Here is a 14,117-nt window from a genome sequence, read left to right as displayed (position 1 = left end):
CTTTAAGTACCTTCTGTAAGGTAATATCAGGACCATAGTCTTTCAATTTCCCCTTAAGTTCTATACAAAAATATTTTTAAAAGTAAAACTTAAAATTGATATTTTTTAATGAATGTGTGCTCCCAGCGTAGAGCCTTGCTGATTGGAAGCGCACAATGGGAATTCAGCCAAGTTGCTCCACATGACTGCCAATGGAATACATTCCTCAATTCCTGATAAACAATCCATTCTGGCAAAGCAGAGCAATTATGCAATTTTAAATTCAACCAATGTTTTGAAAGATATGCTCAAACATTTCCAGTTATTTTAAAACAACATATTATTTCTTAAAATTCTTGGACTTTGAACTTGAACTGAAAAATGTCCCTTAAAGTTTTTCCATTTCGGTGATGATAGCTTGTGTAGAATCTGTGTTATATCTTTCTCCTCTGTGTTGTTTCAGGTATGGGCCCCAGTCTATAGTTGGCTTGGAGGCTGCAACAACTTTCTGTAAAAAGAAAATTTACATTACTAACAATTTATGGTTTATTTCTAGCCATCATTAATGCTGTTCTAGAAAAACAACCTTGATTCAAATCAGACTGATACCGGGCATGATTTACCCATTTGTACTCTAAGTGCTCCTGCGAGTGAAAAAAATGGGAGAGTTTGTCGCTGGCGGTGGCAGCAACTGTGAGTTGGGATTCACCCACTTTAACCATTTAAATATATGCCCCGATCTCCATGCTCAAAGTGATGCCCCCTTTCCCCCACAGCCAAAAATTTGACCTCCCCAGTGACCAAGGAGGCACCACAAAGAGGGTCATTCTCCACTTAAGGAATGAGTCACCCTCCTTCTTCACACCACGCAGGCATGAGATTACCTAATCCCCATTAGACCTCCAGCCACTCCCTCAGACCCTCCTCTGATGTGCCAATATTGCACTACCCCCAGCACTCCAGCACTGACACCCTCACAGAGATACCGTACCCTGGCGCATTGGACCCTGAGCGTGGCGGGGGGGGTAGGTCAAAGAGGTAAATCTGTTGCCAATGCACCCTTCCAATACTTGGCAAGCTGCAGAGGGTGGATGGGGCTCGGTGCCAGGGTTAAACCTCAGCATTCTCCCCCATGATAGATGTTTCGTGGCTGGACTACATTTTCCAGCCCTGCAAAACCTGAATTTCATTCTTGGCATGGTAATTTTAGGCATCCCTCTGATCAAAGTCTTCATTCCAATCTGTGGACTGTGAAAATTTTGAAGTGGGTTGTCACTTTAATCTCCATGTCCTCTAAGCACCTGGTTTCTAAATTCCAGCATGACTCCATTCAGCAGAAGGGATTCTCCTTTCTCTTTTTCAGGAACTGCAGATGTGAGAAGGCCCTTTTCAAGTCCTCTGACTGACAAAAGTCAGTCACTTTCATTGCGGTGAGAATTCCCTTCTCCACAGCTGCTCATTCAGACCTATTCTTTTAACACATTCTTCGTAAGTAGCTAAGAGCCTTAGAAATCTCTTCAAACCCTTTGAAAAGCCTTGGCGGTGATCGTACCTTCTCGTCTCACCAGTCGATGGGTGGGGCGAACCAATAAGAATGAGAGACAGGTGAAAAATTGGGTTTGTGCCTGGTTTCTCATCTATTGCAATCTTAATGGGCTTGATATTCAGCAAGATCAACCTCATGCCCAAAAAGAGCATGATGTTGATTATATTTAAATTCTGATTTAAATATTATTGCCTGAGCAGCCTTGCCAGTGAACGTACTCACTGATGAGGATGACATATGGTTCCTGTCAATGGGGATTTGTCATGATAGCCTCGCCAACAGGACCGGAGGCCATTTAGACCCGTAGGGAGGATGGAGACAGGGGGACATTGTCCTTTGCTTATCATCCAAGCAATGCAAGCCTGCCAACCTGACATTGCCCACTGGGCACCCTGACTGCCAGTGTGGCACACTGGCATTGCTCATTGGGCACTGGGTAATGCCAAGGGAGCAGGGCCTGTATGGGGGCAGGGCATAAGGGGATGCACAATCTGCAACTGGGATCGACCAGGGGGTGGCGATTGACTGGGGCAGACCAATGGGGGTGGGGGAAGTGCAATCAAATCAGCCGGTGGGTGAGCGGGGGACCAGTGGACCACAGAGACCAGCCACTGCCGGAGCGTAGGGAGGCTGATCAGCATGGAGGCCACTGATCACAGGAGGGAGGGGGAGAAGCGGATGATATACAGTGGGGGAAGGTGACTGACAGATCTCTCTGTGCTATTGCAGAACAGAGAGATCTGTGCATGCATGATTGTGCCCACTACTGTCAGATGCCAGCTTTCTGGAGAGTTTAGACCCCCGTCTCTTTCCTTTAATGGTAGGAAACAGGTTTCGCATTTTTTTTGAACAGAATGGCAAAAGATTTTACTTATGACCTTGCCAAAAAAAAGACATGAAACTCTCCTGTTTTCATGCTCATTTGGGACTTGTTTTTGGTAAGATGCCACCCCCTACCCCCCACCTTGTTCCTATTCAATTTCAGTCCACTCCTTTTAACTGTCTTTTGATTGACAGCTTAATGGTTTTTAGACAGCCTGAAGTCAGCTTTGTTTGTCCATCGTTCCCTTCAAGATTGAATGTTTCTCAAGTACTCTTGCCCACCGCCCCCCCCACAATTGTTCCAAACTGCAATGTTTATACTAAAGAGGAACTGAAAAGCATTTAGCTGCTTTTGAAGTTGCTTGCAACTGCTTGTGGTCACAGCTTCAAGTCTATTAGTCGCGTTTAAAATGTTTTGGATTGGGGCCAGTCCATGCATTTAAATGCTTTCTGAAATTACTGAATATGAACTATGTTTAATGCACTGAATGTCTTAGTGGCAATATGCTGTACCCATGTAACTAAGGACTATGACTCAATGGTAGTGTTATCAGCTGAAGCCTCAGTCTATAGATTTTAGTATATACCTAGCTTGCAATTCAGTACAATATTAAACAATTATGGCACCGTCAAAATTGCTGTTTTTTTGATGGGGCATCAAACTGCCCCATCACACATGAAAGTAAAAATGTCATGGATCGATTCCATTTGGTGTTCTGGCAAATCTTACTAAAAAGTAGTGTATATGTGAGTGAATAAGTGACAGAATGTTAGCAGATGTTCTTTAGAAATTGTACCTAAGGCACAACTTTTTCAAGCTTATTTTCCACAAACCACAATACCACATAGACATCGGCATCTCAAAAGTATTTTCTTACCTGCCACAAGTTGGAACCCTTAGCCTGGACAATTTTCATGATGGCTATCATGGGGATCCATATCATGGAGAAGACGATTATACACCAGCCAAGTGTCGTTGCCCAGACAGGGTACTCATCAGGTCCATACGCTGGAGGTCCGAATGTTGCTAAGGACCAGATTAAGATTATCTAAATGAAATAATTATATAAGATTAGATCAGAAACAGATGAGAGACTATCTGCAGCTTGATTATTTTCAGTTTAAATCACTATTTAGAAGATGCAAGGCAATATTCTTCAGTCTTGTCTGTCCTGTCCCTGCTGCCAGCAAAAACAGACACCTTGATGCTCTGCCAAAGCTCCATTCACTGCAGTGGCAGCAGAGTAACCCAGCCGTGAGTGTGATCAGAGGATTCCAACAGTAATATCTCCTTACCAGCAGCAAAACTGGGGAGATAATAAGCCAACACGCTCTCCACCACAGCCAGAAAAGCCAATTCTTTTCCCCAATCATCATCTCTATGTCCTTAATGAATCTGTTTGTCCCTATGAACAAGAAAGCAGAAAGACACAATCACTTGGTTTGTCCTATCTTTAGGCAGCAGGTCTGTAGAATGTATGAGCATGTGAATCAGGAGTTGATATAAGCCATTCAACTCCTTGAAGCCTGTTCAGCATTCTACAAGATTATGGTTGATGTGATTGTGGCCTTAACTCTTGCCTACCACCAATATCCTTTGACTGACTTGTCAGTGAAGAATTTATCTACCTCTGCCTTAAAAATATTCAACTAACCCTGCCATCACTGTTCTGAGGAAGAAAGTTCCAAAGCCATTGAGGAGAAAGAAATTCTCCTCATTTCAGTCTTGAGTAGCAGAGCCCCTATTTTTAAATGGTGTCCTCTAGTTCTATTGAGATTCACCTTTCACTAATGAACAGGTTAAAGCAGAGAAGGAATCATTCAGGGGTTTCAAAGAGGCTGAGTATGGCCTCGCTAATACCAAAACAGTAAAATCGAGCCCGAGGTCGACAGGCCTTTCTATGTCCTGCCCATTGCCTGCTCCAATTCTCGTAGCAGGTGGGGCAGTAAAATTCCGGCCCCTGTAACTAATCTGATTATCTCTGAAAGCAAAATATTTACACAAATCCTGAAGTCACTCTAGGAAAGGCTCATATTTCAGATCTGTGCTGAGATGATCATGGATCCCTATTATCAGAATGGAGAAGGATGTACAATCAAAGTGAGCGTTCTATCCTGCGCAGAAGAATAGAAAATGGATTCCACGGATATCGGGAGTGCTCTGAAGCAGTACCTGAGCTGTTGTTTCACTTACCTTGAAGATTGGAAGAAATTGGTAACTGACCATGTCAAGTGGTAAACAGTTATACAACTCAGGTTTAAACAGCATCCCAATTATCAATTAGTCAGAAAATGGCTACAACAAATTTTACTCCAACAAAGCCAACTGCATGCCAACAAGCAAAGGGGAACTTTTGGGTGAAGAATGCAGAAGACATTTTCAACCTCATAATTTTGGATCTAAATGGGGAAGGATTTGACAACTAATGACAGCACCTTAATTTTCAGTCAACTTTGAAGATGAAATCAGTATCATTGTAGCCTATTAATTCGTCCTATTTCTTTTGAACAGATGAAGACCCAATGAAATTTTTAACTATTTTTGCTTCAGTGCTTTTCCTACTGCACGTACCATATATCCAACTTACACCAATGAGTTCCATGACACCAGTGACAAGAAGTCCCCATCCAGCAGTGAAATGGTCAATTAAATTGATCCAGTAAATCCCAGCCTAAAAAGAAGTGAAATATTAGAAAGAAGCCTATAAGAGAAAGCTGTAAAACTCTTCAAAATAAAATTTCTCTGGACAAGAAAAAGCAACACTTTTCTCAACCCATAACTACCCAGCCCAAAATTATACAGTTTTAGAGACATTGGATAAAATTTTTATTTGCATGAAGGGGAGGGTTAGGAAGCAGGCAGACTTGTAATTTCCTGCTACCGGCTGGCATATTGGTCCTGGGCCATTTTCATTCAGGCAAGATCATAGAAACATTGAATACAGTGCAGAAGGAGACCATTTGGCCCATTGAGCTTGCACCGACAGCAATTGCACCCAGGGCCTTTCCTATCCCCGTAACCATACACACTTACCCTCTCAATCCCCCTGACATTAAAGGAGAATTTATTATGGCCAATCAACCTAACCTGCACATATTCGGACTATGGGAGGAAACCAGAAGACCTAGAGGAAACCCACGCAGACACGGGGAGAATGTGCAAACTCCACACAGTCACTCGAGGCCAGAATTGTTCTGGGTCCCTGGTGCTGTAAGGCAGCAGGGCCACCACGTCGCCCGTAAATTGGGAACTGGTGATAGCTAAGTGCTGCAATTGGGCCAATTAAAGGGCGTACAGGCAAATCTGCAAAACTTTCTAGTTGCCACGTAGGCCACTCATTGAGGATGAAACAAGGCCATGAAATGGAGGCAGCTTTCAAGCAGCAGAATGCTGTGACTTTGACAGCACCACATTCTGCTAGAAAACACCACCATTCACTCAACATTACACAGATTAGCAGCCTCAGCTGCTGGATGTCCAGTTGCGCTGAAAGCTCTCCACAATGACAGCCTGTTAGTTGTGGCCTTTTTGAATTTAAAAATGCATAAAACATCTTCAAAGGGCACACCCATTTTAAGGGGCATTCTCTCATTTTTATCTATATCATTGGAACCACCTCTGAACCCATGGCTAGTGGTGATACTCCCGTGCCATTGGATCTCTTATTGACCTGCCTTCCCCTTCCCCCTCCCCCTCCCCAACCTCAGGAACCTGCCCACCATCCTAAAATTGGATGATGAGCACACACTGGCAACAAATTAGCCTGCTCGTTAAAAATTGGTTTGGATGTCAGATGGCTAAGGAATGCAGAGTCTGGCCCCCAGAACAAAATTCAGCCAACTCTGTCAAACCCAGTACTGTCCATTTCTGCAGTTCCAAGTAAGTGTTTTGCTGTGCATCTCTGCACATGTATAATGCAAAACCCATGACCATCACCAAGTCAGATTATTTGCATCAGCTTCTGGACAAGGTCCTTTGTTCCACCTGGACAAAAGTTATTAAAAATAGCAGAAATCATCAATATTGGCAGTTATGATTTTTGGTAGTTACCAATATATTGGCTCTGAACCACATCAACAAATCTATCCAGTGTTTTGAAATTGGTGCTAATAATATACTTTGTGCTGTCACTGTGCTTGAGAGAGAAAATCTAGCAGGACTTTGAAGACAGCAAAATTCCACACAGCAATAAAATGAGTATTTAGTGGTGGTGTTGCAGGAAAAATCAATAAAGACTTTTAAAGAATTTTCAGCTTCCATCCAAGAAGGTAGACCAAGTCTTGGTTTACCTCCTGCAAAAATAACAGCCATGACAATGCAACAGTCCTCAGCTAATGCACTAAGCATTAAACTATGTGCTCTCACTTTCCGTTTGAACTATTACTCTCTGACTTAGCATCACTGTTTTTAAATGAGAGAATTGAAAACTTAAGAGATAAACTTATCTAGATAGGCAATGCTAAACAGAAAATGTATCTCACACAAGAACAAGTGAGAAGGCTGCCAGGTTGTAGGTGTGGGTTGACTGGGAGGCCTAATTTTTTGCTCTGGCACTTAGCTGAATGAAAAAAAAGATTAAAATAAAAACAGCTCTCACCCCATCCCATATACCCCCCCATTCCTCCATCCATTTCAAACCATACCATTGTATGCTCCACCATCCTCATGGTCCCTCATATCCATTATGCCAACTTATGTCTCTCAACTCACCTCCAAAGATCTCCCATACCCCCTACACCAACCCCTGCCCTTCGTTCCAGCCTTCATGGCCTCCCTATACCCTCTATGCTCTCCCGTCCCTCAGGCCAATTATAGCCCCATGCAAATTTAATGCCATTTGGCCTACCCCTTCCATGCCAGCTCATCTGTTATCTATCACAGGCAAGGCTCAGGAGCCAGGCTGACAAAAAGTAAAATTGTGCCTGTGATAACACTACTATTACAAAAATGTTCTCATTAACTTAAGAAAGATCAAAATATTGGAATTTCTTTAACTAATCGCTTTTGAAAACAAACTATTCTTTAGCCACTCTGAGCTGCCAATCACATTGCTCAATTAAGTGGCACCATATGGTGATAATGTTAGGTGGTAAAATAAGTCATGCAGCAAATCCTATAATGATAACCCTCAGATTTATGCTGACAGACATTTCAAACACTGATTATATTTTGAGCCAACCAGTTTTTTTCTTTAATGTGAAACCCAGCAGAGTTAAATCCATTGACAACTTTGACATTTCCAATGAGTTTTGCCTGTTTTTTGATAGCTTTCACAGTTCTTTTAAAGTTTGACAGTTTTTTGACAGCTCTAGTGAGTTATGCTCAATCATGTTTAGTTTCAACAATTGAAAAGGCTGCAAACATTTTCCAAAAGGGGTCTGAGATCATATCCAAAGGGGCGTCCCTGCTTGAATCCATCAAGTCAATTCAGGGGAGGCTTGGCCTAGTGGTATTGTCACTAGACTATTAATCCAGAAACTCAGCTATTGTCCTGGGGACCCAGGTTTGAATCTCATCGTGGCAGATGTTGGAATTTGAATTCAATAAAAAAAACCTGGAATTAGGAGTGTGGTGATGACCATGAACGATTGTTGGGTTGTTAGAAAAATCCACCTGGTTCATTAATGTCCTTGAGGGAAGGAAATCTACCGTCCTTATCTGATCTAGCCTATGTATGATTCCAGAGCCACAGCAATATCGTTAATTCTCAACTGCCCTCAGGCAACGGGGTGGGCAATAAATGCTGGCCAGCTGGTGATGCTTTTGTCCCATGAATGAATAAAAAAATTCAGACCAGCTCTTCTGTGGTCTAATCAGCTCACGTTCAGTTTCATACTCCTGGCCTACAAAATCCCTCTTCAGTGGAGGCAGCTGCCTCCCTAAATGAACCCCAGCCTGATTTCAGTCCTGGCAGTGGATAGACAGGAAGTGCCGTGACTAAGACAGAACTTCTGGACTCGTATGCCATTTTTGTCATGACTAGGGGCATTCCATCATGGTGAAAATGTGGGTCTGTGTTTGTTTGATTCACAGGATGATATCAAAGACGAGATTCCAGGCATTGGATTTAGTAACAGCAGAGAGGGAGTGACAGTCAACCCTACATCATAAGAACATAAGAAGATAAGAAATAGGAGCAGGAGTAGGCCATCCAGCCCTTCGAGCCTGCCCCGCCATTCAATAAGATCATGGCTGATCTGTCGTGGCTCAGTTCCACTTTCCCGCCCTCTCCCCATAACCCTTAATCCCCTCTCTTATCAAAAACCCATCAACCCGCGTCTTAAAAATATTTAGCGAGGCAGCCTCCACCACTTCAACGGGCAGAGAATTCCAGAGATTCACCACCCTTTGAGTGAAGAAGTTCCTCCTCAACTCTGTTCTAAACCGCCCCCCCTTTATCTTGAGGCTGTGCCCCCAGTCCTACTGTCTTTTTTGAGCGGGAAGAGTCTCTCCACCTCTATCCTATCCATCCCATTCATCATCTTATACATCTCAATGAGATCTCCCCTCATTCTTCTAAACTCTAATGAGTACAAGCCTAGTTTATTCAGCCTCTCCTCATAGCTCAACCCCCTCAACTCTGGTATCAGCCTAGTAAACCTCCTCTGCACTCCCTCCAAGGCCAAAATATCTTTGCGCAGGTGCGGCGCCCAAAAACTGCACACAGTACTCCAGCTGCGGCCTCACCAATGCCCTATACAGCTGCAGCAAGACCTTCCTATTTTATATTACTAAATAGTTGGAAAAAACCAGACCAACACACAAGATCCTTCTTAACCACCAAATCCTTGAAATATTAGATTGCATAGAGTTATAAGCAGCACTACATGTGAAAACAATGCATACTATTAAAAGGCAACATACCCGTGTTACACATAATAGGCCGATGAAGAAAAGTATCGAGCAAACACCAGACGACACAAGAATGCGCTTTGATCGTCGATACTGAGGGAACTGATCCAGCAATGATGTTATAATTATTTCTGATGAAAAAATGTTATATGAGTTTGGCGATCAATTAATAATTCATACAGCCCAATGAAACCTACCAATGGAATACAGGAGTTGATGAGGACATTATCCTTATTTATGAGTCCACTTTCAGAACTATTGAAGAGATTGAATCAGGTTGCCAGCCCTGAGAAGCAGAATATCACACAAAACATATGTGTGCTTAAATTGTCTTTGCACCAGGAGCGCATCAAGAATATTGTGTATACATCACTGTAGGAAATTGAGAACTTGATTGCTTCCATTCCCATGCTGTGGCTTGACACCATTTATAGTGACTCCTCTGAGAGATTAATACTGCTTTATCATAGTGGAGAGAAGGCCAAATGTTCAAGAATGTGATCAGTATAGGGCATTGCAGCCTTTCCTCTGGTCACCAATGTCAATGCAAGCAGCTTTCCTGCCCACAGATAGCCTTCATAATTCAGCCCAATGTGTCGTAAAACAAATAAGGGGCAAGCCATATTAGATTTAGTAATAATGAGTAAGATATGTTTAACAATTTAATGACATATGACAAATTAATCTCATTGTGATCCTAACATGATTGCATCCAATACTGTGTTTGAATGGGAGAAATATGGAACAGTTTCCTAAGACTCTATATTTAGTTAAGGTTGATTTCAATGTGATGAGATGACAATTACAACAAACTGGTAAAAGGTTAAGTTGCCATCGTCCCAAACCACCTTAAACTGCTTTTTCCTTTGATGAGGAGAGCTGACTGGTAAGGATCACCACATCTCATGCACTGAGCAAGGTTGAGAAGGTGGGCCTTGATGAATAACCTTAGCTGGTATGGGAATTCAACCTGTGCTGTTCATGTCACTCATCATCCAGCTGAGCTAACCAACTCCTGAGCTAAATGATAAACTGGACAAATTTGTTACTATGTAGAGAAAAAGAATATCAGTGATTTTCAATCAGAAAACAGAATTTCACATGATACAGTACCAAAAATAGCAAACAAAAAAATGATGCAAGAAGTAAGGGAGAAGAAAATAAAAGTATTCAAAAATGCAGAAACAGCCATGATCCTGGAGAATGGGGAACATACAAAGACACCAAAACCGATAGTTAAAGCTACAAAAAGGGTGTATGAAGAAAGCTGGGAAGGTATGTCAAAATCAACACAAGATTGTTTATACAATTACATTAAGAAATGAGTGCTGTCAGGAGCAATGGGAAATGCTTGAAAACTGGTAACAAGTGATATTGTCAATGCAAAAAAGGAATTGGCAGACATGTTGAATAGTACTTTGCATCCATATTTACAATGGGTGGAGACATTCCAAGGAAACCTGCATTGAATCAAGGTCAGAGACTCATCACAATTAAGGCAAACAAAACACCAACAGTAAAGAAAATAATGTCACTAAAGAGTATCAGCACAAGATGATTTCTACTCGAGGGTAAAGGAATATTGCAGACACTCTAAACATAATCTTTCAAAGTTTTCTCATTTCAGGAACTTCTGTTCTCAGTTGGAAGATTATGAACTAAGTTCATGGAGGAATGGAACCTGGAGTGTTTCCCGCTGCAGAGGCTGGTGGGAAAATATGCCATATCTTTGACCTTGGCCTCATTAATTATGGCACTGGGAGCTTCGGGCCATATTCCAATGCGGGTCAGGACTGATGGCATGTAGTCATATCACTATTGAAAAATAAGATGGATCTCTGGGAAAACTGAGACCAGAAGATGGACCTCAGTCTGGTCGCTGAATGTGGAAGATCCACCGAGAGATGTTTCATCCACCCACTGCTTCCAGAGTCCAGGTTTGCTGGTGGTCTCTATCTTGAACTCCAGAGGTAGTCCCAGGCATTGTTCAGATGTCTAGTGACATCTGCATGCCACGTTGTTCCAGATATGTTTTACACTAGTGTGTTTTTTTTCAGTTGACATTACAGAGAGTTTGGCATGGGTGGTTGGGTCTCCGTTTGCATCTTATTAGGGCGATGCAAATCAGTTCCATGTTGGCCTCCAGCGGGTGTCCCGACCTGCCAAGGCATGCACCAGCAGCCGGCAAAAAGTTGACTTTTGGGCCACCACAGGCGGGAACATTGGAGAATTCTACCCTGTATGTTCACTCTGTTAATTAAAAAAGGTGAAAGAAGGAAATTGGAGTGTGACAGACCGTTAACCTAACATCTGTTGTTGGGAAATTAGGATAATGAAGGATACGGTGACAATTTTACAGTTTGAAGACTTTTTCTTCATCAGTAATAACTAGCATGGATCAAGCGCACTGAATTTTTTGAAGTGGTGACGATAGTGATAAGCCAATATCTATAGATATTTTATTTATATGAACTTTGAGAAGGTATTTGATGAAGTTCCTCACAAGAGACTGTCAGCTACAGGTGAACCTTATAGAATTTGGTACAAATTATTGTCCTGGTTAGGAAATTGAGTGAGTGGCAGAAAAGGATTATGGGAGGTAGATGGAAACATAAAATTAAGAAGTGGTTTGGTAAGGTGAATAGACTAACCTGTGGCAAACAGCCATCAATGTAGGCAAGTGCTAAGTCATTCACTTTGGACCCAAAAGGTAGAACACTAATTGGTGAAAAGCTAGAAACAGTGAAAGTCCAGGAAAATTCAGAGGACCATGTACATAGATCAGTAAAATGTCAGAAATGTGGGGCAGAATTCTCCATCATGCCTATTGGAAGGCTTGCTGACAGGCAGGATCAGAAAATCTAGTGGGAGACATAAAGTCGGAAAGCTACTGGTATAAAATCATGTTGCAATTCTCCCAATGACACGTTGATCTTCCCGCTGCTTGATGGTGTGAATGCTGTTTCCATTCATTTGTATCTCATGAATGCTTATTAAAGCAGCCACCCTGGGCTTCCCGTTAGGCCTTCCAATCCTATGTCACATCAAGAATGAAATTGTGATGGTCTAAAACTTGATTGATCTGGAGTGGTGTGCACAAGGTGGTCCTCAGTTCACAAGACACTTTGAGGTGAGTGCAAGAAAGCCTTTCTGCCAAAATGTTATGCTGCTCCTGATGCAATGTTTATCACTGTGCTGAGGCAGACTGGTTCTTAACCTCTATTTCCATGCCGAGTTGGTCTTCATAACTGAACTGTACTGCTGGTCCCTTGTTTGATTTGATTTGATTTACTACCATCATGTGTATTGATATGCAATGAAAAGTATTGTTTCGCTATACAGACAAAGCATACTATTCATACAGAAGGAAAGGAGAGGATGCAGAATGTAGTATTATAGTCATAGTTAGGGTAAAGGGAAAGATCAACTAAATATAAGGGATGTCTGTTTAAAATCTGTTAGTAACAGGGAAGAAGCTGTTCTTGAATCATATGGGACATGATCTCAGACTTCTGTATCTTTTTCCTGAAGAAGGTAGAAGAGAATATGTCTGGGGTGCGTGGGGTTCTTAACTATGCTGGCTGCTTTTCTGAGGCAGCAGGAAGTATAGTCAGAGTCAGTGGATGGGAGGTTGGTTTGCATGATGGACTGGGTTTCATTCATGACCCTTTGTAGTTTCTTGCAGTCTAGGTCAGAGCAGGAGCCGTACCAAGCTATGATACATCCAGAAAAGATACTTTCTGTGGTGCATCTGTAAAAGTTGGTAAGAGCTGTAGTGGACATGCTGAATTTCCTTAGCCTCCTGAGAAAATAAAGGTGTTAGTGGGCTTTATTAACTACAGAGTGGGGCATGAGTGCCCTGTGAGTGACGGGTTCAGGAGGAGGGTAGAAGGTAGTTAAATTGAGGAGTAGATTTCTTGAGGCTTTTTCCTCTGGATTGCTGACTTGTAGAGAGTGATATGAGAGTGATGGTATTTAGATATAGCATCAGGACCTTCAAACCTGTCAGCTGATGGTGCACAGACAAATCAGCAGCTGAACTGCCAGGAGATTCAGAGGGGAACTCTGTGCATAATTAATGAGGTTCCAAGTGTAGAGTCTGGCATGTGACCTGCTATTTTGGCCAGTGGGAAATGCACTGATGGGGCCTCCACACTCAAGTCTCAAAAGCAGAGAATTTGCCAATATTAATTCAAAGTAAGATTATTCTTACCGACTATTGCAAACTCACTATCGAGCCCCATAGTAACCAGCGTGACGAAAAATAAAACGGACCATAAGGGTGCCGCTGGCAAATGTGCAAGAGCCTCAGGGTAGGCAATGAAAGCCAAACTGAAACCTAGAGAGTGAATTGAAATGAAATGGTGCAATTAATGATGCTTAAGGAAAGATACTGTAAACTAAGATTATTTATTTAAAACCTATTAATTACTTTAGAATCTAGATTGCCAAGAAATACTACATTTTGTTCAGTATTTCTGTGTTCAACCTGCGACCCTAGATTTCCTTCCATCAGGATGAGTGATGTCGGTGATGGAGAATGGGGCAGAATCCATTTAAGGGATCCATTTATCTGCAGAGTAAAAATCCCTCTATTCTTCCTTAACAATGTGCCTCATTCCCACTCTCAGAAGAGCTTACAGTAGTGGTACATTTTCTCATTACTCAAAGGACTCCAGGACAGCTGAACAATGTGACTAATTCAGTGTTTTTTTTTGCTTCATGACCTTTGTCCACAAGGACCAAAGTGTAGAATACCTTAATTCTTTTCAAGTAGGTCTCTTACGCTCAGCAGTCAGGAAAGACATTAGTCCCATCAATGTGAGCTGAATTAGTGCTTGCTCTGAGATCCAAGAATAGGTCTAACCTATTGAATCATCCAATCTCCAAACAGAATCTGATATTCTAATCGATGGT

At 42.1% G+C, this 14,117-nt stretch overlaps 1 protein-coding gene across 1 annotated transcript in view; it reads right to left on the bottom strand.

The window, feature by feature from the left end:
- Positions 1–203: 203 nt before the first annotated feature.
- Positions 204–14,117, bottom strand: part of LOC145342636 (sodium- and chloride-dependent neutral and basic amino acid transporter B(0+)-like) — a 68,870-nt gene continuing 54,956 nt past the window's right edge. Inside the window, exons 9-14 of the mRNA XM_080188182.1 lie at positions 13,414–13,539; positions 9,213–9,331; positions 4,920–5,019; positions 3,644–3,753; positions 3,226–3,396; positions 204–487 (exon numbers count right to left, since the gene is read on the bottom strand). Of these exons, the coding sequence (XP_080044308.1) occupies positions 368–487; positions 3,226–3,396; positions 3,644–3,753; positions 4,920–5,019; positions 9,213–9,331; positions 13,414–13,539 (746 nt within the window). The 3' untranslated portion in view covers positions 204–367. The remainder of the gene's footprint in view (positions 488–3,225; positions 3,397–3,643; positions 3,754–4,919; positions 5,020–9,212; positions 9,332–13,413; positions 13,540–14,117) is intronic.

Source organism: Carcharhinus amblyrhynchos, chromosome 4 (genome assembly GCF_965287045.1).
Source record: "Carcharhinus amblyrhynchos chromosome 4, sCarAmb.v2.hapA, whole genome shotgun sequence".
NCBI classification, from domain to species: Eukaryota; Metazoa; Chordata; class Chondrichthyes; order Carcharhiniformes; family Carcharhinidae; genus Carcharhinus; species Carcharhinus amblyrhynchos.
Note: the sequence above shows the minus strand (reverse complement) of the source record. Positions and strands in the feature narration are given on the sequence as shown.